This window comes from Cherax quadricarinatus, unplaced genomic scaffold (assembly GCF_038502225.1).
Source record: "Cherax quadricarinatus isolate ZL_2023a unplaced genomic scaffold, ASM3850222v1 Contig312, whole genome shotgun sequence".
NCBI lineage: Eukaryota > Metazoa > Arthropoda > Malacostraca > Decapoda > Parastacidae > Cherax > Cherax quadricarinatus.
Genome location: NW_027195338.1, coordinates 180,481 through 206,234, shown reverse-complemented (window position 1 = coordinate 206,234; position 25,754 = coordinate 180,481). Strand labels below are relative to the sequence as shown.

At 44.8% G+C, this 25,754-nt stretch overlaps 1 protein-coding gene across 1 annotated transcript in view; it reads right to left on the bottom strand.

Moving 5' to 3' along the window:
* Positions 1-2,754: 2,754 nt before the first annotated feature.
* Positions 2,755-25,754, bottom strand: part of LOC138851311 (senecionine N-oxygenase-like) — a 170,679-nt gene continuing 147,679 nt past the window's right edge. Inside the window, exon 6 of the mRNA XM_070080312.1 lies at positions 2,755-3,666. Within this exon, the coding sequence (XP_069936413.1) occupies positions 3,484-3,666 (183 nt within the window). The 3' untranslated portion in view covers positions 2,755-3,483. The remainder of the gene's footprint in view (positions 3,667-25,754) is intronic.

Sequence of the window (25,754 nt, the reverse complement as noted above, 5' to 3'; positions counted from 1 at the left end):
TTGTGTTGGAGACTGTGTTGGAGACTGTTGTGTTGGAGACTGTTGTGTTGGAGACTGTTGTGTTGAAGACTGTTGTGTTGGAGACTGTTGTCTTGGAGACTGTTGTGTTGGAGACTATTGCGTTGAAGACTGTTGTGTTGGAGACTGTTGTGTTGGAGATTGTTGTGTTTGAGACTGTTGTGTTGGAGACTGTTGTGCTGGAGACTGTTGTGTTGGAGACTGTTGTGTAGGAGACTATTGTGTTGGAGACTGTCGTGTTGAAGACTGTTGTGTTGGAGACCATTGTGTTGGAGACTGCTGTGTTGGAGACTGTGTAGGAGACTATTGTGTTGGAAACTGTTGTGTTGAAGACTGTTGTGTTGGAGACTATTGTGTTGGAGACTGCTGTGTTGGAGACTGCTGTGTTGGAAACTGTTGTGTTGGAGACTGCTTTGTTGGAGACTGTTGCATTGGAGACTGTTGTGTTAGAGACTGTTGTGTTGGAGACTGTTGTGTTGGAGACTGTTGTGTTGGAGACTGTTGTGTTGGAGGCTGTTGTGTTGGAGACTGCTTTGTTGGAGACTGTTGCGTTGGAGACTGTTGTGTTGGAGACTGTTGTGTTGGAGACTGTTGTGTTGGAGACTGTTGTGTTGGAGACTGTTGTGTTGGAGACTGTTGTGTTGGAGGCTGTTGTGTTGGAGACTGCTTTGCTGAAGACCGTTGCGTTGGAGACTGTTGTGTTGGAGACTGTTGTGTTGGAGACTGTTGTGTTGGAGACTGTTGTGTTGGAAACTGTTGTGTTGGAGACTGTTGTGTTGGAGACTGTTGTGTTGGAGACTTTTGTTGGAGACTGTTGTGTTGAAGACTGTTGTGTTGGAGACCATTGTGTTGGAGACTGCTGTGTTGGAGACTGTTGTGTTGGAGACTGTTGTGTTGGAGACTGTTGTGTTGGAGACTGTTGTGTTGGAGACTGTTGTGTTGGAGACTGTTGTGTTGGAGACTGTTGTGTTGGAGACTGTTGTGTTGGAGACTGTTGTGTTGGAGACTGTTGTGTTGGAGACTGTTGTTTTGGAGGCTGTTGTGTTGGAGACTGTTGTGCTGGAGACTGTTGTGCTGGATACTATTGTGTTGGAGACTGTTGTGTTGGATATTATTGAGATGGAGACTGTTGAGTTGGAGACTGCTGTGTTGGAGACTATTGTTGAGACTATTGTGTTGGAGACTCTGTTGGAGACTGTTGTGTTGGAGACTGTGTTGGAGACTGTTGTGTTGGAGACTGTTGTGTTGGAGACTGTTGTGTTGAAGACTGTTGTGTTGGAGACTGTTGTCTTGGAGACTGTTGTGTTGGAGACTATTGCGTTGAAGACTGTTGTGTTGGAGACTGTTGTGTTGGAGATTGTTGTGTTTGAGACTGTTGTGTTGGAGACTGTTGTGCTGGAGACTGTTGTGTTGGAGACTGTTGTGTAGGAGACTATTGTGTTGGAGACTGTCGTGTTGAAGACTGTTGTGTTGGAGACCATTGTGTTGGAGACTGCTGTGTTGGAGACTGTGTAGGAGACTATTGTGTTGGAAACTGTTGTGTTGAAGACTGTTGTGTTGGAGACTATTGTGTTGGAGACTGCTGTGTTGGAGACTGCTGTGTTGGAAACTGTTGTGTTGGAGACTGCTTTGTTGGAGACTGTTGCATTGGAGACTGTTGTGTTAGAGACTGTTGTGTTGGAGACTGTTGTGTTGGAGACTGTTGTGTTGGAGACTGTTGTGTTGGAGGCTGTTGTGTTGGAGACTGCTTTGTTGGAGACTGTTGCGTTGGAGACTGTTGTGTTGGAGACTGTTGTGTTGGAGACTGTTGTGTTGGAGACTGTTGTGTTGGAGACTGTTGTGTTGGAGACTGTTGTGTTGGAGGCTGTTGTGTTGGAGACTGCTTTGCTGGAGACTGTTGCGTTGGAGACTGTTGTGTTGGAGACTGTTGTGTTGGAGACTGTTGTGTTGGAGACTGTTGTATTGGAGACTGTTGTGTTGGAGACTGTTGTGTTGGAGACTGTTGTGTTGGAGAGTTTTGTTGGAAACTGTTTTGTTGAAGACTGTTGTGTTGGAGACCATTGTGTTGGAGACTGCTGTGTTGGAGACTGTTGTGTTGGAGACTGTTGTGTTGGAGACTGTTGTGTTGGAGACTGTTGTGTTGGAGACTGTTGTGTTGGAGACTGTTGTTTTGGAGACTGTTGTGTTGGAGACTGTTGTGTTGGAGACTGTTGTGTTGGAGACTGTTGTGTTGGAGACTGTTGTTTTGGAGACTGTTGTGTTGGAGGCTGTTGTGTTGGAGACTGTTGTGTTGGAGTCTGTTGTGTTGGAGACTTGTGTTGGAGACTGTTGTGTTGGAGACTGTTGTGTTGGAGACTTGTGTTGGAGACTGTTGTGTTGGAGACTGTTGTGTTGGAGACTTGTGTTGGAGACTGTTGTGTTGGAGACTGTTGTGTTCTTTATAAGTTTCTCGTTGTTTCTGAAGGTTAAGACAAGTGTATTTATGGTAAGATTTTATTACGTGTTGATCCAACACCAACTTTCCGCACTCAATCTTTGTTGCAGTTACTGAAGGAGAGACAGTAAATATATTACTTTCTTTGTTAATGTACTTGATAGTGAGTATTTTTGGCCATAAACCTGCATGACTCACACAGCTTCGTTAAACACTATAACAGCAAACATGAAAAAAACAACAGAAAAAAAATTACAGTCCATTGACAGTGGTTAACTGTTACATAAATTTTCCTCCTCCAAGTACACAAGAAATTTTCACAGGACAAATACAAAATAAAAGCTACAAAATTCCTCTTCTTACCTGTACAATACAAAATTCGTCTTCTTACCTGTACAATACAAAATTCGTCTTCTTACCAGTACAGTACAAAATTCGTCTTCTTACCAGTACAATACAAAATTCGTCTTCTTACCAGCACAATACAAAATTCCTCTTCTTACCTGTACAATACAAAATTCGTCTTCTTACCTGTACAATACAAAATTCGTCTTCTTACCAGTACAGTACAAAATTCGTCTTCTTACCAGCACAATACAAAATTCGTCTTCTTACCAGTACTATACAAAATTCGTCTTCTTATCAGTACAATACAAAGTTCGTCTTCTTACCAGTACTCTACAAAATTCGTCTTCTTACCAGTACAATACAAAATTCGTCTTCTTACCAGTACTATACAAAATTCGTCTTCTTACCAGTACAATACAAAGTTCGTCTTCTTACCAGTACTCTACAAAATTCGTCTTCTTACCAGTACAATACAAAATTCGTCTTCTTACCAGTACTATACAAAATTCGTCTTCTTACCAGTACAATACAAAGTTCGTCTTCTTACCAGTACTATACAAAATTCGTCTTCTTACCAGTACAATACAAAATTCCTCTTCTTACCAGTACTATACAAAATTCGTCTTCTTACCAGCACAATACAAAATTCCTCTTCTTACCAGTACAATACAAAATTCGTCTTCTTACCAGTACAATACAAAATTCGTCTTCTTACCAGTACAATACAAAATTACATCAGCCTCAGCAGAGGAGCCGTCACCAAACACAAAACCATTTCGTAGTGCAGACACAACGCCACGAACTTGACGAACATTATGTGGTAATTCTGATGGTATTGGTACTGGTTGGTTGTGAGACAGAAACACCTGAAATTTTATCAAAAATATTAGTTATATCATCTATAATTTTTTTTTATTTTTTATTTAAAAAACACAGTATACATGTATGTTATACATAATTGACTTAAAACACAGTATACATGTGTGGCATTCATAATTGACTTAAAACAATAAACGTGATAACTTTATGTAAGACAACCACATATATATGACTAAACAGAGGACTACCGGATCAATACCTTAAACACCAGATAACTACGTAACCAGAACCTGGCAGTCTTATTTATATTGTGTATGAAAGTGTATATACAAAAAGAATGTCATATAAACTAATGTATTGCACTCTCAATGGTACTATGAGTATATAAAAAAATTTATATACAAAAACAATGTCATATAAACTTATGCATTGCACACTTAATGGTACTATGGACATATAAAAAATTTTATATACAAAATATCACATAAACTAATGCACTGCACAATCATTGGTACTATGGTTATATAAAAAAACTAACAGAAACCTACATGACTCTGGAAATTGAAACCTGGTGTTCTTTATTTTTGGTTTTGCATATATTGAAAAAGGAATCAAAATATGCAAAAAGCCTTTAATAATTATCATAAGACTTTTACAGATCTAACATGTATGATTACATATGAGGAAACACTAAGACACCTAATACCCCGACCAACCCCATATTTAGATTCTCAAACTAATTATAAACCCACAAAAAAATATATCTTACTTGTATACAGTGATATTAGTAAAGGTGCTTAATTGAACATCAACTGTCTACATGCACCATAAATGTTAAAAATAAATACATGTGATATCACTGGTTGTCAGAACAACATATCCCACAAAAGCTGCTGTCTGAGGAACTTGAATGTCCAAAGATTACAATATAGGACATTATACATCTCAACCCCCTCCCCCCCTCACAGCGGTGACCGCTACTACATATACAAAAACAATCTTAGGCAAATGAAACTGTTTGCCCTTCATCAAAATTTTACCACCATCACCAAAAGGTCTACTTATGAACATTCCCCTTAAAGGCCAGTATGACGTGTACTTTTAGCGGTGATATCAGCGTGGCTTCCGCTTACAAAAGAACTAAACAATACCTAACGGGAATCCCAGGAAAGACCCAACATACTTCATCAAACCCCGGCCATATCCGGGAACCGGTTCAGTCTTGCTAGAGGCTGGAACATATACTGAAAATTGCTTTTTATCATGACCATTTTAGGATTAATCCAAATCTCAGTTCCACACAACGCCACAACCATACACACACAGACGCACGTAACCATTCATAATACATACACATCACTCCCTAAAACCCGCCCTCTACCTTGAAGTCCCGAACATACCATTTGGTGCTACCACGGGGGGGGTCCAGCCCCCCGTTGCCTTACCCCACCCCCAGTTGCAGCAACCTTTGAACAGTAAGACTTCGATAGTTTGCAGGAAAACTATTATCCCAACTTCTACCATATATGAGTTTATTTCTGAAATACGTTCTGTAGACACCTGCCGCAATTGCTCTGATCCTAACTGATCCCCCGGTTTCCCGCATACCCCACGAGATATAGAGGAAATCAGCCACCACGTACATTATTGCTCTTCGTGCCTCACTTGATACTCCGCTAACGTCTAATGTTAAGGCCCGTAAGGTTGAGATAGTTCCCCCACTAAGAAAATCTAAAACCCGCCCCAACCACGAACGAACTTTGTCCAAGGTATCACAAAAGTAGACTGCATGAAAAGCTGTTTCTTCGAGACCGCAACGTAAGCAATCCGCCTCCCTTACTAAACCCATCCTATTTAAGACCGATTTTGATGCTAAAATCCCCATGACAAATCTGTACGCCAATTCACGAACCCTTGGTGCCAACTTAAGTTTACAAAATCCGTCCCATATTTCCCCCCAATTATACAGCGGAAATACAGACAATCCCTGTACAATTTCTCCACGACAACATATGCTGACCATTTGCCCCACCCGGATCCGTTGCGCATTTCTCAACTTTAACAACAAACGCAGCATGTCCTCACACTCGATTAATCCCCTGCCGCTCCACCATTTATGCATTTCGATCATTACCCGACCCACCCGGATGCCCTTCTCACCGCCCGCCCTGAGGAACCGCTGCTTAACAAAGAGGGCCTTCACCCGTGGCCCCAAAGCCAAGAGACCTAAACCCCCACGACGAACATGGGTCATGACAACCTCCCGGCTTAACCAAGCTCTCCCAAAACCCCAAACATAACAACGTAAGACCCTTCTCTGCAGTTCCTGAATATCCACATCTCTTAAAGGGTACACCTCAGCCACACCCGATACTTTACTATAAACAAGTGTATTAACCACTACTGTCCTCTGTTGCAAAGATACATCCCCAGCTCTTAACCCCCGAAATCGATCTAAAGCCTTGTTAACCACCAATGCAGAGTGCACCCTTCGGCCCTCCCTCTCATCTGCCATGTACACGATACCACATATTCTAAGTTGCACCACGACTGACCACCCATACTTTTCGCCCCCCACCACCCATGTACCCACCTCCAATAATTTCGATTTTGCTTTATTGACGCACATGCTAGACTTTGCCCAAAAAAACTCAACAATCCATCCCACGATCCGCAAATCCTCCTCCCCTTTTAACAAAATCGTGGTATCATCTACGTACCCGACCACACGCGCTGCATGGTCACTGCTCCGCGTCCCACGCCTCAAACCACGATCCACCAGCTCATAAAAGGGGTTTTCCATACAAGCAAAAAGCAGCTGGGAGAGGGGGCACCCTTGCCTCAAACCCCTTTCCATACGGACCGGCTGCCCCAATTTACCGTTTACCTGTACACGTATCATAGCCGAGACATACAAGGTATCAACCCATCGTACAATCTCCTCTCCAAAACCCTGCTTCAATAAAATAAGGCTCAATAAATCTCTATCAACGCAGTCGTAAGCATTTTGCCAGTCAAGCCCGAGGACACCCCCCCTTGATATTCCTCCAAAAATTCCCTAATACATACATGCCCGTCCCTCATGCTCCTACCTGGTATGCCTAGCTGTCCCTCGTGTATAACCGACCCCATAACCTTCCTCATTCTGTTTCCTAAAACTTTTGCAAAAATTTTATAGTCCAAGCACATGAGATATTGCTCTATATACACTCAGACCCCTCCCCCTCCCTTTTTGGGCACCAAAACAACTACCCCCATACTTTGCGACATACCTAACCTCCCCTCCGTGAGCATGCAATTCAATACATCAACCAAACAATGCTTAATACTTCCCCAATGCGCACTATAAAAATCCTTCGAAATGCCATCTATACCTGGTGCCTTTCCTTTACTCATACTAAAAATCGCCTCCTCTACCTCCTCCACTCGAATTCTACCTTCTAGTACCGTTCTATCCCTGTCACTTATAACTTTTTTGAAATCCCTCCCCACCAGGCCACCCGCCTGGACCCCCCCCTACTCCCCGCCGATGCTTTTCCTCAAACCATAGATCAGCATAAAAACTCATGCTGTCCGTGGTGAGGAGTACTTGACCCAGCAGGTAACCACCCAAACCCATGCATACTTCCAATTGCAAGAGGGACGTCGCCTGTTGTCTGACCCTAAATTTGCGCAAGACACAACCGGTAGGTTTGTCACCCCAGAGCACTTCTTCCACACCTGCTCTGACTCGAACCGTATTTAAACGTTCATTGTGAATTTCTGCAAGTCGACTACGAAGATGTTCAATGTCGTCATACCTACTACTTCCACCCTCCACATAGTAATCATTAAGCTGCCCCTCCAAATAGTTTTGTAGCCCAAACCTCCACCTTGCTTCCTCCTTTCCCCGCTTCTTATAACAACGCGCTATTCTGGGTTTGGCACGTGTTTCCCACCATTCCAACAAACATTCATCTGCCCTCCGCGTTTCCCAGATATTCTTCCACCAACCCTGAAAAACGGACCCATCCCCTTCCCCCTCCAATAGCCGCCCATTCAGTTTCCAATATCCTGAGTAAACCCTGATCATTCCATCCCAGTCCAAGTCCGCTAGCACTGCACGGTGATCGGAAAACCCCAGATCAAGGGTCTGTACGTGCCCAACTCGAATACCTTGAGTTGCATAAATCCTATCCAGATGGGCCGCGTAGCCTCTGCGCACAAACGTATGTTCCACCCCAACCCACCCCTCCCCACAACATCATAAACCCCTGCATCCCCCAGCAGATTTCTCTGGACAGGTAGAACGCACCCCGCCCCCCTTGGCTCAACATCCCCATGGCGGATAATGCAATTCCAATCCTCACATAAGACCGAAATTAAAGGCAAACCCAGAATGTGAAACGTTAAAGCCTCCCACACAAAGTCTATTTTAACTTTAGAGTTACTGTCTGCTGGCATATAAACTCCGATAAAACAAACTCTAACCCCATCCCAATACCCATCCACCCTTACCACCCGTCCATCTCCCCCCTCCTCCCATCCCAAGACGCTCCAAGGGCTGGACTCCTTCACTGCTATAGCCACCCCATTCTTTAATTTTAAAGAATTACTCTAATACATTCGGTAGCCTTTCAACCATAACTCTACCAAATTTATAATTATGTTCTTGCATGAAACATACATCCACATCGTAACGACGCAAAAACCACTCCATCCATACTTTTTTAACTTCCGTCCTTAGGCCATTGGCATTGATAGCAACACACTTGAATTTACAAAAAAGGTGGTTTACCACTATGTTTTTGGGTCTTTCCTGTTCCCACACGCACATTAGACTGCCCGTCTTTGTCCTTCGGCTTCTCGAGACCCCCCTCCCCCCGTACTCTACCCTTATGCTGGGACCTTGAAACTATCCCTTCTGTAATAGGTGGCTCAGCCACTTTCGCCCACGATTTCCTCCCCGGGCTCTGTCCTGGTGTCAAGACATCGTCCATAGCCGACGCTCCCGCCGATCGTTTGCGGGAGCTGCCATCCACATGCATCTCCTCGCTAGACGAAGCCTCCTGGTGAACCTCCACCACCACCTCATGCGTCCGTACGAATGTGGTTTTGTCCTGCATTTCCATGTTAGGGGATTCCTCAGTCGTTAACTCACGACACGCCGTCGAAACAACAGGACCATGTTCTGGTTCATCTAGGAGGTCCTGCAACACGTCTTCCAGCAACTTATCCTGTGGCAAAACCTCAGGCCTCACAGGATCCACTGTAAGTGTGGGCACGGTCGATGCATCCACTGGCAGGGTGGCACACATCGTAGACTGCATGTCCTGTTGCATCTCGTCACTCCAAAGCCTGGGAACTTGCCCAGCTGAGGTACCAGGCTCAGTCACGAAAGCCTCAGCCCGGAGGCCCACAGGTGAATGGTCCCGTGAGTGGACAACCAGTCGACGGGGGCACTGGGCAGCCATATGCTCAAAAGAGTTCCATAGTCTGCAAGTTTTCCTTTGGCCCGCATAATGAACAAACACCTGGGTCCTATATTTCTCCAGACGTACGTAAGAGTGAATCGACTGGCGATGCGTCATCTTGATGGTGAAGGAGCCCTCCGGGAACCCCTCGTATGGGCCCTCTCTCCACACTCCCTTGGTCGCTGCATGCACCGTTCCGTATCTGACAAAAACATCCCGCAGATCGTACTCCTCCGCCTCGAAAGGCACGTTTCTCACCTTGACCCAGGTGACATACGTCGACACGCCATGTAGACACACTTCCACAGCTGAATTCACCACCATTCTCCTTTCTTGAAAAGTTTCCACAATCTTGTTGTAGAAGCCGGCATTCACGAATTTTATAAATATCCTTGACATCCCATTCAAAGCTACGCCATATAATTCTTCATTGGGGATGCCGTAGACGTCGCGTATAATGCATGGCATCAATGTATGCATTGTAGAAACACTGAGGGAGCCTTGTGTGAATGCAACACAGACCGTGTTTACTCTCCTGCCTTGACGGTCCGCCATCTTGTGACTTGTAGTGGTCTCTGAAAACTGCGCAGAAATCAGTTGATTCAGGAGCTACTGCGCAGCTGTCCACACGGCCCGAGAGCGATGAGGACAATAATACAAAATATCAGTTATATCATCTATAATTATTAGGATTAAGAAGAGATAATAAAAAAATATTTAAAAAACTAATGCTTAGGGACCCGGTCGTAATCCTGAGAGAGAGAGAGAGAGAGAGAGAGAGAGAGAGAGAGAGAGAGAGAGAGAGAGAGAAGTTGATATTCTTGGGGTGAAATTTGACTCCAAACTAACCATGAAGAACCTTGTTGTAAATCTAGCAAACAAGGCAGCCAGGAAGCTTACAGCACTTCGCCGTATCTCGCATCTGCTTGACAGTACGAGGCACAAGTACGCTCACACCTTGAGTATGCTCCACTTTCTTGGTTTGCCTTCCCCCCCCTCCCTCTCATCTGCTACTGCTTGAACTGAACTTCTCCAAGCCGAGGGACTGACAACCTCAAATTCTACGACTTCAAGGGTGATGGACTGATTACATCGTCTTCACATCTCTACTGTTCCTGCCTACTTTCTGTATTCGACTGAAGAAGCCTACTGTGTAGGCGAAACGTTTCGGAATAAAGTTGCCTAACTGTTGCCTATGTGTCTTACTTACCAACCAGAGTAGAGAACAGAGCAAGATGTCTCATCTCTCGCCTGGACCCATCCTGGATAGATCTGTCATTTCAGCAGAGCCTTCAACACAGGAGGGATGTGGGTGGCCTTACTGTTATGTTACAAGGCCAATATTGTCAAAATACCACACTTGGATCCACTTCGAGGACAGCGTGAAACAAGTTTTTATGCCACAAGACGGGCAGAAAGCAGCAACTTCACTCTGGCTGTACCCTTCTCCAGAACATTACTCCATCTGAGATCATATATACCCAGGATGGCTCGAGTATGGAACACATTCGTACAGCATAATGATGTCAACGAGATTACGTCAGTTGATCAAATGAAAATGCTGGCCCACAGATGGCTCCAACTTCATCCTGTTCCTTACTTGTATGTCTCATAACAATAAAAATGCTTTCAAATGAGCTGATGTAGGTAACAGCTCTTAGCTTGTCAATAAAGTTAGGAATCCTTTACCTGTAAATAGCTTGTCAATAAAACTAGGGATTCTTAACCTTGTCAAACCCTGTGTAAAAAGAGAGAGAGAGAGAGAGAGAGAGGGGGAGAGAGAGAGGGAGAGAGAGAGAGAGAGAGAGAGAGAGAGAGAGAGAGAGAGAGAGAGAGAGAGAGAGAGAGAGAGAGAGAGAGAGAGAGAGAGAGAGAGTAGGAGTGAGACAGGAGGAAAACAGCAACTACACTTAAGAACATAAGAATGGAGGAACACTGCAGAAGGCCTACTGGCCCATACGAGGCAGGCCCTTATCAAAACGACCTCTACCTAAAGCTACCCAAGAAATAGCTCCCGTACCCAATGACACCAATCAAACCCAGCCCCTCCCACTCATATATTTGTCCAATCTCTTCTTAAAGCTACCCAAGGTCCTAGCCTCTATATAATGGTGTTGTTTTGGTAGCTGTAGAGCGGTGTTAATGATATACTTCTTCGGAGGCTTCTTTGTTTATTGATAACTAGTGTTGGGTTACACAGGCTTGTGTGTTTGTGCCCATGGCCCTGGCAGGGCCATGCCCACGAGAGAGAGCTGGGAGGCCTTGTGTCTTGATGCCAGGCCGCTGTGTGAGTGAGAGCGAGGCAAGTCTGGGCATACTGAAGTGGCAAGGCCTATAGATGGCAGCACCTGAGTGGCGCGAAATATGAACTAAGCTGGCAGACAGCATGGGCTGTCTGTGCAGACAGTACAGGCTGTCTACATACGCTCGGCCACCTACCGCGCGTCGTCCCGACGCGACAATACTGGTAGTAAAAGAAACTCGGTCTCTCTCTCTCGTAGGAACAGGGCACAGAACACAAAATAAAAACATATATATACATATGGACATGGAAAAAAAACTTCCTACAGGGAGGGAAGAAAAAACATGGGGTGTGCTAAACATCGTGGTCAAAGGCAGTGAGCGTCGAAGGGCATCACTGCACGCCTTCCTGCGTCTGGACAGGTACTGCAACACGGGAGACATCGCCGCGGCTGAGCTGTGACGTAACAGGGTACGGTCTCCTCTGGTGAAGCAGTCATCGTAGGAGTCACTGCAGGTTTTCACTCAACCTGGGGCACGACATGCTGGTGCCCTCGAGTGAGGCGTCGACAAAACTCGGCAACTGGGCAGGACTTCTGGCAAGCGACTCAGGAGGACACTTCTCGACTGGTACTGTCGCTGGGCTGTCACTGCCGGCGAGCGTGGAGCGAGTTGTGGAGCTAGTCGTGGCAGAGACGACTGGGCGAAACATCTGGGAGTCGTAACATCATACACCAGACTGCAGTGAGAGAGCTAGCAGTCAAAGTGACATCTTCTTTGTGCAGGCTGCTCACTGAAGCTTGTGACACGAGGCTGACACAGCGCCTGCCGACAGGCCTGGCTGCGGCTTGACGAGTATCATCTCTCGACAGTTGGAGTTATAGCAGAGGTTAGCCTAAGCATCCCCAGACTTGTTTCTCTACATATAACTGCACTCTGACGGTCTGGAGGTGAAGTGAAACAATTCTCGATGGGAATCGTAGCAGGTACGATTCTGCAGAACATCACGAGCGACGAGCATAAAAGCTTTCTGTACAAGAGGGCTCGTATGCTCAGGGCTGAGAAATCAGCTGTCAAACACTGGTCACGCGGGTGACAGCACAGTGGTGCAACTCAAGGGTCTGACCACAGACCTCACTGGACACACGGAAAACTTACAACCACACACGCTGTACATACGGTACAACATGGCTTAAACTAGCAAATGATGCTTTTCTGTGCACAAAACTGACACTAAGACATACTAAAATGTGAGAACACTGACTGAGAGGAATTAATTAACACACGACATATATTTTCTCTCAATCTTCTCGACAATACTGAAATAATTACTGAACACTCGATGGTGACATCATGTGATGTCAGGCGTGATGTCGCAAGGTGACGTCAGCAGCAGTGACGTCAACAGACATCTCGAGGTGACGTCAGGCAGACATCGTGAGGTGACGTCAGCAGACATCGTGACGTCATGAAGTCGGGCAGCATCGTGGGTGGCGTCGATGTGATGCGGGCAGCAGACCACAGCATGAGGCCTGGGACATCTGGTAACTCACGTGGCTTTGTAGGTCTACGTGACATCGCCCACACCCACGTGACGTCGTGATCCACGTAGCTTCGAGTGGCCTCGGGCACTCGGATACACAGCACTGGCAATGAATTCATACGAAAAACAGCAGAAAACACAGCAGAGGGAGTGGGCAGTGGTGAGTGGTGTATGGTAGTGTGGTGGCGAGGAGCGTGCGTGAGTGTATGGCAGGGCGGGCATCTGGCCATTCCTCCTCCTCCTCCTCCCACAAACACGTGGAGAAGCTCACACTGGACGCAGAAATCACCACAAAACTCACCTCTGGCTTGCTGAAACAGCTGTGCTGAGCTGAACAACAACAGCAACATACAAGTGACGCTGAACATGTGACTTGAGAAACAGCGTGGGACACAGTAGCGTGGGACGCTGTAGCGTGGGGTCACTGTGACGCCACTCACAATTCTCGAAGACTTTCGACAAATTTCGGCTGGATCCTGCTAGTACCTGTGTCTGGATGCTCAAAAGTGCAGACACGACATCAGGATAACTCGTTGAGAGACGGATGCTTCTTGTATGGGATGATGAAGTGAAGATGACTTCATACCTCTTCCTCTCTCCAGGCAAACACAACTGCTGCAAGCACCGCTGTCACCATTTATAATGGGCTTGTTTGGTATTCTGGTAGCGGGTGGTTAAATGATATACGTCTTCGGAGGCTTCTTTGTTTATTGTTAAGTCGTTGTGGGTTCACAGGCTTGTGTTGTTGGTGCCCATGGCCCGGGCAGGGCCATGCCCACGAGAGAGAGCTGGGAGGCCTTGTGTCTTGATGCCAGGCCGCTGTGTGAGTGAGCGCGAGGCAAGTCTGGGCATACTGAAGTGGCAAGGCCTATAGATGGCAGCACCTGAGTGGCGCGAAATATGAACTAAGCTGGCAGACAGCATGGGCTGTCTGTGCAGACAGTACAGGCTGTCTACATCTATCAACTCACTGGGAAGACTGTTCCACGCATCTACAACTCTGTTAGAAAACCAGTACTTACCTATGTCCTTTCTAAATGTAAATTTATCCAACTAGTTTATTAACCTTCTTCAGCAAAGCTTTTGAGGCCGTTGATCAGAATAAAGAATTCGATATTGTTCATTTAGATTTTAGTAAGGCTTTTGATAGAGTACCACATCAGAGACTTTTGAAGAAAGTGGCTGCTCATGGCACTGGGGGAAAATGCTGTCATGGATCGAGTCATGGCTCACTAATAGAAAGCAGAGAGTGTTCATAAATGGGGTTTGTAGATGAATGGTTCAGAGAACCGACATGTTTATAAATTAGACACATGTGCAACTCTTGGGTATCTTTATTGAGGAAACGTTTCGCCACACAGTGGCTTCATCAGTTCATACGTAGGAGAAACTTGAAGAAAAGGAGGAGAGTGAGGTAATCAGTCCCTCAACCTTGAGTCGATGTGTTCAGTCCATCAATCTTGAATAGAATACGGCATATGAGCGGAGAAGCAGCTTATAAACCGTATGGCAGGAGAGGTGCAGCAGTCATAGGTGGTGTCACATTTGTTCTATGTGGAAGTAGGTCGTACCCAAGAATTAGGCAAGCGAAGAATTCCTAAGTATTAAGATCCCAAGAAGTTGCAGTTTCTGACAGGTTTGTAGATGAATGGTTCAGAGAACCGACATGTTGATAAATTAGACACATGTGCAACTCTTGGGTATCTTTATTGAGGAAACGTTTCGCCACACAGTGGCTTCATCAGTCCATACGTACGAGAAACTTGAAGAACAGGAGGAGAGTGAGGTAATCAGTCCCTCTACCTTGAGTCGATGTGTTCAGTCCATCAATCTTGAATAGAATACGGCATATGAGCGGAGAAGCAGCTTATAAACCGTATGGCAGGAGAGGTGCATCAGTCATAGGTGGTGTCACATTTGTTCTATGTGGAAGTAGGTCGTGCCCATGAATTAGGCAAGCGAAGAATTCCTAAGTATTAAGATCCCAAGAAGTTGCAGTGTCTGACAGGTTTGTAGATGAATGGTTCAGAGAACCGACATGTTGATAAATTAGACACATGTGCAACTCTTGGGTATCTTTATTGAGGAAACGTTTCGCCACACAGTGGCTTCATCAGTCCATACGTACGAGAAACTTGAAGAACAGGAGGAGAGTGAGGTAATCAGTCCCTCAACCTTGAGTCGATGTGTTCAGTCCATCAATCTTGAATAGAATACGGCATATGAGCGGAGAAGCAGCTTATAAACCGTATGGCAGGAGAGGTGCAGCAGTCATAGGTGGTGTCACATTTGTTCTATGTGGAAGTAGGTCGTGCCCATGAATTAGGCAAGCGAAGAATTCCTAAGTATTAAGATCCCAAGAAGTTGCAGTGTCTGACAGGTTTGTAGTTCAGAGAACCGACATGTTGATAAATTAGACACATGTGCAACTCTTGGGTATTGTAGATGACGTGTACTTAGCTCTGTCAGTGGTGACGTGTACTTAGCTCTGTGAAGACCTGTTTGTGTGCTCTCTGTGAATCTGAACCAGGATGCCCTCTCTTGAGCAACTTTACCAGCAGCTGAGAGAAGAGCTCAGAGTTGCTAAGATGGAGATACGGCGATTAACGGAGGAGAACAAGAGGATTCGTGGTAATCCTCCTGTTGTGAGTCCCCAGGTTAAGAGGGGAGCTTGGTCAGTGGCCGGGCAACATGGAACCAAGCTGAAGATCAAGAAAACGGTTGGAGAGGCAGAAACAAAGAGAAACCAGAAGACTACCGTGGAAACTTCCAGCCCATTCTCGGTGCTACCTGACGAATGTGAGTGTTCTACTGGGAATGCCACAACGAGCACCAAAGAAGCATTGGCAGACGTGAGTGAAACATCCCTAGAAACCCAAACGAAGACCATCGAGAACGTCTTGACGAATTCTACAAGTGGTGTAATGCTACCTGGCGAATGTGAGTCGACTACTCGGAGCATCACGACGGACGACGCAAAGGAAGGTAAAAACATTGTTGTTGTTGGGGATAGCCAGATTAGGTACATGGATAGGGCATTCTGCTTGAAGGACAGGAGTAGGAGGCAGAGAGTGTGTTTTCCTGGGGCGGGGATGAAGGATATTGTTAGCCGTCTGGATGACATCATGAGAGGTAATGGGAGCAATCCTATTATCTGTCTCAGTGCTGGAGGCAACGATGTTGGCAGACGTAGGAGTGAGGACCTGATTAGCAGGTATAGGTCAGCAATAGAGATAATTAGGAGGAAGGGTGGGAAACCTGTCATATGTGGCATTTTGCAAAGGAGAGGAGTTGGAAATGAATGGTTGTCCAGAGCAATTGGTGTCAATTGCTGGCTGGACAAATACTGTAAGGAAAATGCGGTAACATTCATTGACAACTGGGACCTCTTCTATGGCAGAAATGACATGTATGCCAGGGATAGGGTTCACTTATCTAGGTGTGGGGTGGGAGCACTGGCCAACGCAGTGGAGGGAGCTGTTAGGTCTTTAAACTAGGAATAGTTAGTGGTATGGGTTTTTGCGGGAAAACTGTGAAGTCTCAGGGTAGTAATATGAGTACTAGGAGAACTAGTAATAGGCAAAATGAGGTGGATATTGGAAAGCCAGTGGCACTAATTGACAAGGACAGTAATAGGTTTAGTGGAATAACAGAAAAGAGCAGGAACGGTAAAGAGAAAGGAGGTTCCTTAAGTATATATTACACAAATAGTCGCAGTGCTAGGAATAAGATGGACGAGTTGAGACTAGTTGCTAGTGCAGGTAACATAGATGTATTTGCCATTACTGAGACGTGGTTTAATTAAAAAAGTCGGGACATGCCTGCAGAATGTCCCATTCAGGGTTTCAAATTGTTCCAAGTAGATAGAAGTATCGGGAAGGGGGGTGGGGTGGCATTGTATGTCCGAGATCGCTTGAACTGTTGCATAAAAACGGGTATTAAGTCTGAAGTAACACATACAGAGTCTGTTTGGATAGAATTTTCAGAGGGGCATGAAAAATTAACTTTAGGTGTGATATACCGTCCCCCAAATTTAGATAGGAACCAGGGAAGACTACTATGGGAGGAAATTGTTAGGGCCACAAGGCACGATAATGTAGTAATTCTAGGAGACTTTAACTTTAGTCATATTGATTGGAATTTCTTGACTGGGAATTTAGAATCATACGACTTCTTAGAAGTAGTTCAGGATTGTTTTTTGAAGCAGTTTGTGACAGAACCTACAAGGGGTAATAACCTGCTTGACTTAGTTCTGGCAAACAATGAATCCCTTGTTAATAATTTAGAAGTTTCAGAGGAACTGGGTGCTAGCGACCACAAATCAATTACATTTAGAATTGAATGGAAGTATGATAGTAGGGATAACTCAGTAACAGTCCCAGATTTTCGCTTAGCAGATTACGATGGGCTTAGAGAACACTTATCATCTGTTGACTGGGGTAACGAAGAGAGCTATCAATATGACAGTTTTCTGAACACAATACATGCTGCTCAAAGAACATTTATCCCTTATAAAGAAATTAGATCAAATAGAAATGACCCAAAATGGATGAATAATAGGCTGAAATATCTACTAGGGCATAAGAAAGGAATTTATAGGCGTATCAAAAGAGGCGAGGGTCATCTTATGAATCAGTATATTGACATTAAGAGGGACATTAAAAAGGGGATAAGAAAAGCTAAAAGGGACTATGAAATTAAAGTTGCTAGGGATTCTAAAACTAACCCAAAAAGTTTTTTCCAGGTATACAGAACAAAAGTCAGAGATAAGATAGGTCCCCTTAAAAATAACTATGGGCAGCTTACTGACAAAGAGAATGAAATGTGCTCGATTTTAAATAATTATTTTCTCTCTGTTTTTACACAGGAAGACACTAATAATATTCCGGTAATTAATTTTTATAGTGGGCCAGAAGAAGATAAATTATGTAACATCACAGTCACTAGTGAAATGGTTGTGAAGCAGATAGACCGACTGAAGCAAAATAAGTCACCGGGTCCTGATGAGGTTTTTTCAAGGGTTCTAAAGGAATGCAAAATGGAAGTCTGTGAACCATTAACTAATATTTTTAATTTATCTCTTCAAACATGTGTAGTGTCTGATATGTGGAAGATGGCTAATGTAATTCCTATTTTTAAAACAGGGGACAAGTCGTTACCGTCAAATTACCGCCCAATAAGCCTGACCTCAATTGTAGGCAAATTACTAGAGTCAATTATAGATCAAATTATAAGAAGCCATCTCGATAAGCATAGCTTGATTAATGATACTCTCATTCAAGTATACTTGGGAATTCTTCGCTTGCCTAATTCTTGGGCACGACCTACTTCAACATTGAACAAATGTTACACGACCTATGACTGCTGCACCTCTCCTGCCAACGGTTTATAAGCTCCTTCTCAGCACGTATGCCGTATTCTATTCAAGATTGATGGACTGACCACATCGACTCAAGGTTGAGGGACTGGTTACCTCACTCTCCTCCTGTTCTTCAAGATTCTCCTATGTATGGACTGATGAAGCCACTGTGTGGCGAAACGTTTCCTCAATAAAGATACCCAAGAGTTGCACATGTGTCTAATTTATCAACATGTCGGTTCTCTGAACCATTCATCTACAAACCTGTCAGACACTGCAACTTCTTGGGATCTTAATACTTAGGAATTCTTCGCTTGCCTAATTCATGGGCACAACCTACTTCCACATTGAACAAATGTGACACCACCTATGACTGCTGCACCTCTCCTGCCATACGGTTTATAAGCTGCTTCTCCGCTCATATGCCGTATTCTATTCAAGATTGATGGACTGAACACATCGACTCAAGGTTGAGGGACTGATTACCTCACTCTCCTCCTGTTCTTCAAGTTTCTCCTATGTATGGACTGATGAAGCCACTGTGTGGCGAAACGTTTCCTCAATAAAGATACCCAAGAGTTGCACATGTGTCTAATTTATCATAAATGGGGTTAAATCTGAGTGGGGATCTGTAACAAGTGGCGTTCCACAGGGATCAGTTTTAGGCCCATTGTTGTTTATTATATATATAAACGACCTTGACGATGGGAATTACTAGTGACATAAGCAAATTTGCTGATGACACGAAGATAGGTAGGATAAACATCAAAATGGTATACAATACCGGTATTGTATACCATTTTGATGTTCATCTTGTCAGACACTGCAACACATGGCATCTTGGTACAGACAAGCTTTTCAAGTGAGAAGTGTTGGATCTGAGAGGGACATGACCTCTCAGTGGTTACATTCTCACTACTACTACTACTACTACTACTACTACTACTACTACTACTACTCTGCACCTCTCCTTCCGACAGTATTTAAGTCTCCGCACTGTCGCTTGATCTTCAGATAGTTCCTGACTATGGAACTGAACTTCTCCAGGCCGAGGGACTGACAACCTCAAATTCTACGACTACAAGGGTGATGGACTGATTACATCGTCTTCACATCTCTACTGTTCCTGCCTATTTTCTGTATTCGACTGAAGAAGCCTACTGTGTAGGCGAAACGTTTCGGAATAAAGTTGTCTAACTGTTGCATATGTGTCTTACCTAACAACACATAGGTAGGATAATCGATTCAGACGTTGATGTCTCACAACTTCAGGAGGATTTAGACAAACTCAATTCGTGGTCAGAAAAGTGGTAGATGCAGTTCAGTGTAGAAAAATGTAAAGTTCTAAAGCTCGGAAATGTCCATAACCCTAGCACCTACCAGCTTAATAATGTTGAACTTAGCCATATAGAATGCAAAAAGGATTTGGGGGTTTTGGTAAGCAGCAACCTTAAACCAAGACAGCAGTGCCTAAGCATGCATAATAAGGCAAATAGATTATTGGGATATATATCAAGAAGTGTAAGCAACAGAAGTCCAGAGGTCATACTGCAGCTTTATACATCATTAGTAAGGCCTCACCTAGATTATGCAGCTCAGTTCTGCAGATGAATGGTTCAGAGAACCGACATGTTGATAAATTAGACACATGGGCAACTCTTGGGTATCTTCATTGAGGAAACGTTTCGCCACACAGTGGCTTCATCAGTCCATACAAAGGAGAATCTTGAAGAACAGGAGGAGAATGAGGTAATCAGTCCCTCAACCTTGAGTCGATGTGGTCAGTCCATCAATCTTGAATAGAATAAGCTCCTTCTCCGCACGTATGCCGTATTCTATTCAAGATTGATGGACTGACCACATCGACTCAAGGTTGAGGGACTGATTACCTCATTCTCCCCCTGTTCTTCAAGATTCTCAAACATTTCGACACGTTTCCTTACACCTGTTGTCCTGTTCACCTAGCAGCAAATAGGTACCTGGGTGTTAGTCGACTGGTGTGGGTCGCATCCTGGGGGACAAGATTAAGGACCCCAATGGAAATAAGTTAGACAGTCCTCGATGACGCACTGACTTTCTTGGGTTATCCTGGGTGGCTAACCCTCCGGGGTTAAAAATCCGAACGAAATCTTATCTTATCTTAATGAAGATACCTAAGAGTTGCCCATGTGTCTAATTTATCAGCTCAGTTCTGGTCTCCATATTACAGAATGGACATAAATTCGTTAGAAAATATTCTGCGTAGAATGACTAAATTAATGTATAACATTAGAAATCTTCATTATGAATAAAGATTGAAGACACTTAAATTACATTCACTTTTTAGACGAAGAATGAGGGGGGACATGATCGAAATGTATAAGTGGAAGATGGGTATTAATAAGGGAGATATTAGCAAGGTCTTGAGGATATCTCTTGTTAGGTAAGACACATATGCAATATTTAGGTATCTTTATTATGAAACGTTTCGCCTACACAGTAGGCTTCTTCAGTCGAGTACAGAAAAGTTGATAGAAGCAGAAGAGACTTGAAGACGATGTAATCAGCCCATCACCCTTAAAGTTTTGAGGTGGTTAGTCCCTCAGTCTGGAGAAGAGCATTGTTCCAAAGTTTGAAACAATATGGAGTTGAAGTGACAGGATGGAGCCTTATATAGCGCCAGGAGGTGAGACGTAGGTCACTAGTAGAGGTAAGAACGCAGATGTTGGGAGGTCAGGTCCCTTTCAAATCCAGCCGTTCTCACTAGTAGAGGTTGTCGAAGTTGATTGCAGGTCTGTACCAAGATACCCTTGTGTTGCAGTGTCTGACAGATTGAACATTAAAATGGTATAAAATACCGACAGGTTGTTAGGTTAGACACATATGCAACAGTTAGGTATCTTTATTTCGAAACGTTTCGCCTACACAGTAGGCTTCTTCAGTCGAGTACAGAAAAGTTGATAGAAGCAGAAGAGACTTGAAGACGATGTAATCAGTCCATCACCCTTAAAGTTTTGAGGTGGTCAGTCCCTCAGTCTGGAGAAGAGCATTGTTCCATAGTCTGAAACAATATGGAGTTGAAGTATGTATGTATAATGTTCGGCAGGACCAGGGTCCTGGCACGGGTCTTAATCTTGAGATGACCCGTCTCTGGCTTCTGAAGGAGAATTGATTCTTCACTGTTGCAGCATATAAGCGTTTGGAATTTCACTATTCTTTCAAGCACTGTTCCGGACAGTTCAGCTAGTGTGCCTCATAAGCGACTGAAGTTACTCCATCTCAGCTGTTTCCTGAGCTGGGAACTGGGCTCTGTCCTCTCTGATAATCTGCAGATTCCTGGCATCCACTGCTTCCTGCTCTGTCAGTAAGCACACCCTCAGGAGTGTGCTTACCATCTGCCGGAACATGCTCTGTTGTTCCGTGGAGGTGATTGTGTTGCAGATAATATCCGTGAATGCCTTGATGAGTGTTAAGAGATCCTCTCCGTTGAGGGCCTGCGTTGTCGGTGGGTTCGAAGCAGTGAACATTATCTGGGCTGTCGTAACCTGCGGGGACTGCTGAGGGTTGTATTTCTTCACTGTGCACACTGTGGGCTGTTGCTGTATGCCAGGTTGTGTACCCGGCATCTGCTGGTGAGGTGCAGTCACTGCCTGCATAGTGGTTGTGCCTGGCAAGGAGGCCGGTGGGGGCTCGTGTAGTGCCGTCTGCTGATTGCGTTGCCCAGATGTTTCCTGTTGGCGCCGCTTGTTCCTCATGTTTTTGTTTCTTCGTTGCGGTAAATAACAAAAAGGCACAATACCGTGACTGGAACGATACACAAATAACCCGCACATAAAAGACAGAAGCTTACGACGACGTTTCGGTCCGACTTGGACCATTGACAAATGGTCAATGGTCCAAGTCGGACCGAAACGTCGTCGTAAGCTTCTGTCTTTTATGTGCGGGTTATTTGTGTTTTCGTTGCGGTAGTGGGGGAGGATGCTCCTGTTCATGACGCCTGGTTGAGTTTTCAAGGGTCGGAAATTCCTGGGCATTGAGTTGGGTTGACTGATGAGAGTTCTGCAGTATGGCAGGATTCTCTGCACCCATCGTCTGCTGAGGGTGATGCTCTGCCGTAGCCTGCTGTCTCGTCGTTGGTGTCTTCCAGGCCTCACGAATTCTAGTGAGCCTATCATGTAGACAGCCTGTACTGTCTGCGCAGACAGTCCCTGCTGTCTGCCAGTTTAGTTCATATTTCGCGGCATTTTAGGTGCTGCCCTCTGTAGGCTCACCCACGTCAGTGGGAGGCTGAGCCCACCGGCTCTCACTCCTAGGCCGACCCTCTTGATAGACACAAGTGCTCCCCCTCCACGGACTGGCTTGCGGTCACTCCCTCACACTGCCCGTTGTGTACTCACTCCTACCCAATTAAAGCCAAACTAGTCCACGGCCGTATCAGTGCTACCTACGCTACCTTCATCGGCACTAAACCGCTGTTCAGCAGTAAGAACAGTAGTAACAATCAGGGCATCGAGGGTTCCAGGCATGGTGTTTCTGCCTGTAATTCGGGCATCGTGGAGTGGGTGGCAATGCATTCTTCGTCTTGGTGATGCATTCCTCGGTAGGGTGGGGCTGGCTGCAGACACCGCAGATTACTCTGTTCGGACAGAGTGCACCCAGGTGTCCGTAACGCTGGCACTTGAAACAGCGAACTGGTTCTGCCGTGAAGGTCCTGACATCGTACCTGCCCCAAGAACCAAGGTCCAGCTGGGATGGCAGCGGTCCTACATGCTGAATGAGGACCTGCCGGGTTGGTGCATTGCCTGCCGATTTTGCCTTGAGACGCTGAGCTGACACGACACTGGGGTGAGCTGCTACTGCCTCGATGGGCATCATCAGCGGGTATCGCATCACTACACCCTTGGTGACCTTCTGCCGAGAATCCAGTTCCTCCAGGGTGAAGGAGCGGTCTGTCTCCATGACTTTCTTCAAGGTGATATGCATTTCCCTGTTGATAGGAGTCAGTATTGGTTCTCCCCTCAGGTTGAACCATATCTTAAACCTCAGTTTGTGCCGTGTTTCCAGGTGTGTAACCACGCCATAGTGGGTTTTGTGTTCCCCATAAGCCTTTACCTTGAATCTGGAAGGTGATTTGAGCTGGTTTACCTGCTCCTTGGAGGGACGGCGTGTCTTACTGTTCACATTGATCCATCCTTCCGTATTCTCTGGCTGCATGGTTAGGCTTGTCAGAACTGGAGACTTTTCCTCTGATGACACGGAGTGGTCTCGCAACTTCTTCGCTAGGATTGCACCCCACATTTCTAAATCCGAGTCGTCCATTTCTAAATCCGAGTCGTCCATTTCTAAATCCGAGTCGTCCATTTCTAAATCCGAGTCGTCCATTTCTAAATCCGAGTCATCCGTCGTGTCCCTGGAACATCGTGACCTCTTCCTCCCGGCAGAAGCCATGTGTCTGTCCACGTGGTGCTGGGCTGTGATGCTGAAGTGTGCTGTTCTGCTCTGCTAATGGAGTTGAAGTGACAGGATGGAGCCTTATATAGCGCCAGGAGGTGAGACGTAGGTCACTAGTAGAGGTAAGAACGCAGATGATGGGAGGTCAGATCCCTCTCAAATCCAGCCGTTCTCACTAGTAGAGGGTATCTTGGTACAGACCTGCAATCAACTTCGACAATCTCTACTAGTGAGAACGGCTGGATTTGAGAGGGACCTGACCTCCCAACATCTGCGTTCTTACCTCTACTAGTGACCTACGTCTCACCTCCTGGCGCTATATAAGGCTCCATCCTGTCACTTCAATTCCATATTCTTTCAGACTATGGAACAATGCTCTTCTCCAGGCTGAGAGACTGACCACCTCAAAACTTTAAGGGTGATGGACTGATTACATCGTCTTCAAGTCTCTTATGCTTCTATCAACTTTTCTGTACTCGACTGAAGAAGCCTACTGTGTAGGCAAAACGTTTCGAAATAAAGATACCTAACTGTTGCATATGTGTCTTACTTAACAACCTGTCGGTATTTTATACCATTTTAATGTTCAATCTGTCAGACACTGCAACACAAGGTACAGACCTGCAATCAACTTCGACAACCTCTGCTAGTGAGAACGGCTGGATTTGAGAGGGACCTGACCTCCCAACATCTGCGTTCTTACCTCTTACGTCTCACCTCCTGGCGCTATATAAGGCTCCATCCTGTCACTTCAACTCCATATTCTTTCAGACTATGGAACAATGCTCTTCTCCAGACTGAGGGACTGACCACCTCAAAACTTTAAGGGTGATGGACTGATTACATCGTCTTCAAGTCTCTTCTGCTTCTATCAACTTTTCTGTACTCGACTGAAGAAGCCTACTGTGTAGGCGAAACGTTTCGAAATAAAGATACCTAACTGTTGAATATGTGTCTTACCTAACAACCTGTCGGTATTTTATACCATTTTAATGTTCAAGGTTAACCTCTCATAAGAACATAAGAAAGGAGGATCACTGCAGCAGGCCTGTTGGCCCATGCTAGGCAGGTCCTTTACAATCCATCCCACTAACAAAACATCTGCCCAACCCAATTTTCAATGCTACCCTAGAAATAAGCTCTGATAACTCTATTCACTAATTTGCAAGTCCCACTCAAATCCAACCTCTCCCACTCATGTACTTATCCAACCTAAATTTGAAACTACCCAAAGTCCTAGCCTCAATAACCCAACTAGGTAGACTGTTCCACTCATCAACTACCCTATTTCCAAACCAATACTTACCTATGTTCTTTCTAAATCTAAACTTATCTAATTTAAATCCATTACTGCGGGTTCTCTCTCGGAGAGACATCCTCAATACCTTATTAATATCCTCTTTATTAATAACCATCTTCCACTTATACACTTGGATCATCTCCCCTCATTCTTCGTCTAACAAGTGAATGTAATTTAAGAGACTTCATTCTTTCTTCATAAGGAAGATTTCTAATGCTATGTATTAATTTAGTCATTCTGCGCAAAATGTTTTCTAACGAATTTATATCCATTCTGTGATATGCAGACCAGAACTGAGCTGCATAATCTAGGTGAGGCCTTACTAATGATGTATAAAGCTGCAGTATGACCTCTGGACTTCTGTTGCTTACACTTCTTGATATAAACCCCAGTAATCTATTTGCCTTATTACGTACGCTTAGGCATTGCTGTCTTGGTTTAAGGGGTGAACTAATGTTAGCGCATGAACTTTTTTATTTTTCGTTCGATTTCTTTCATTTTTTTTTGTACGTAAAGAAGCTCACCATAACCCCCAAGTCCTTTTCGCAATCTGTATAGCTAACTTCTACATTATTTAACTTATATGTGCTAGGGTTATGGACACTCCCGAGCTTCAGAACCTTGCATTTATCTATATTGAACTGCATCTGATACTTTCTGACCAAGAATAGAGTTTGTCTAAATCCTCTTGAAGTTCCCTAACATCTACGTTTGAATCAGTTATCCTACCTATCTTTGTGTCATCGGCGAATTTGCTCATATCACTAGTAATACCCTCATAAAGGTCATTGATATATATTATAAACAAC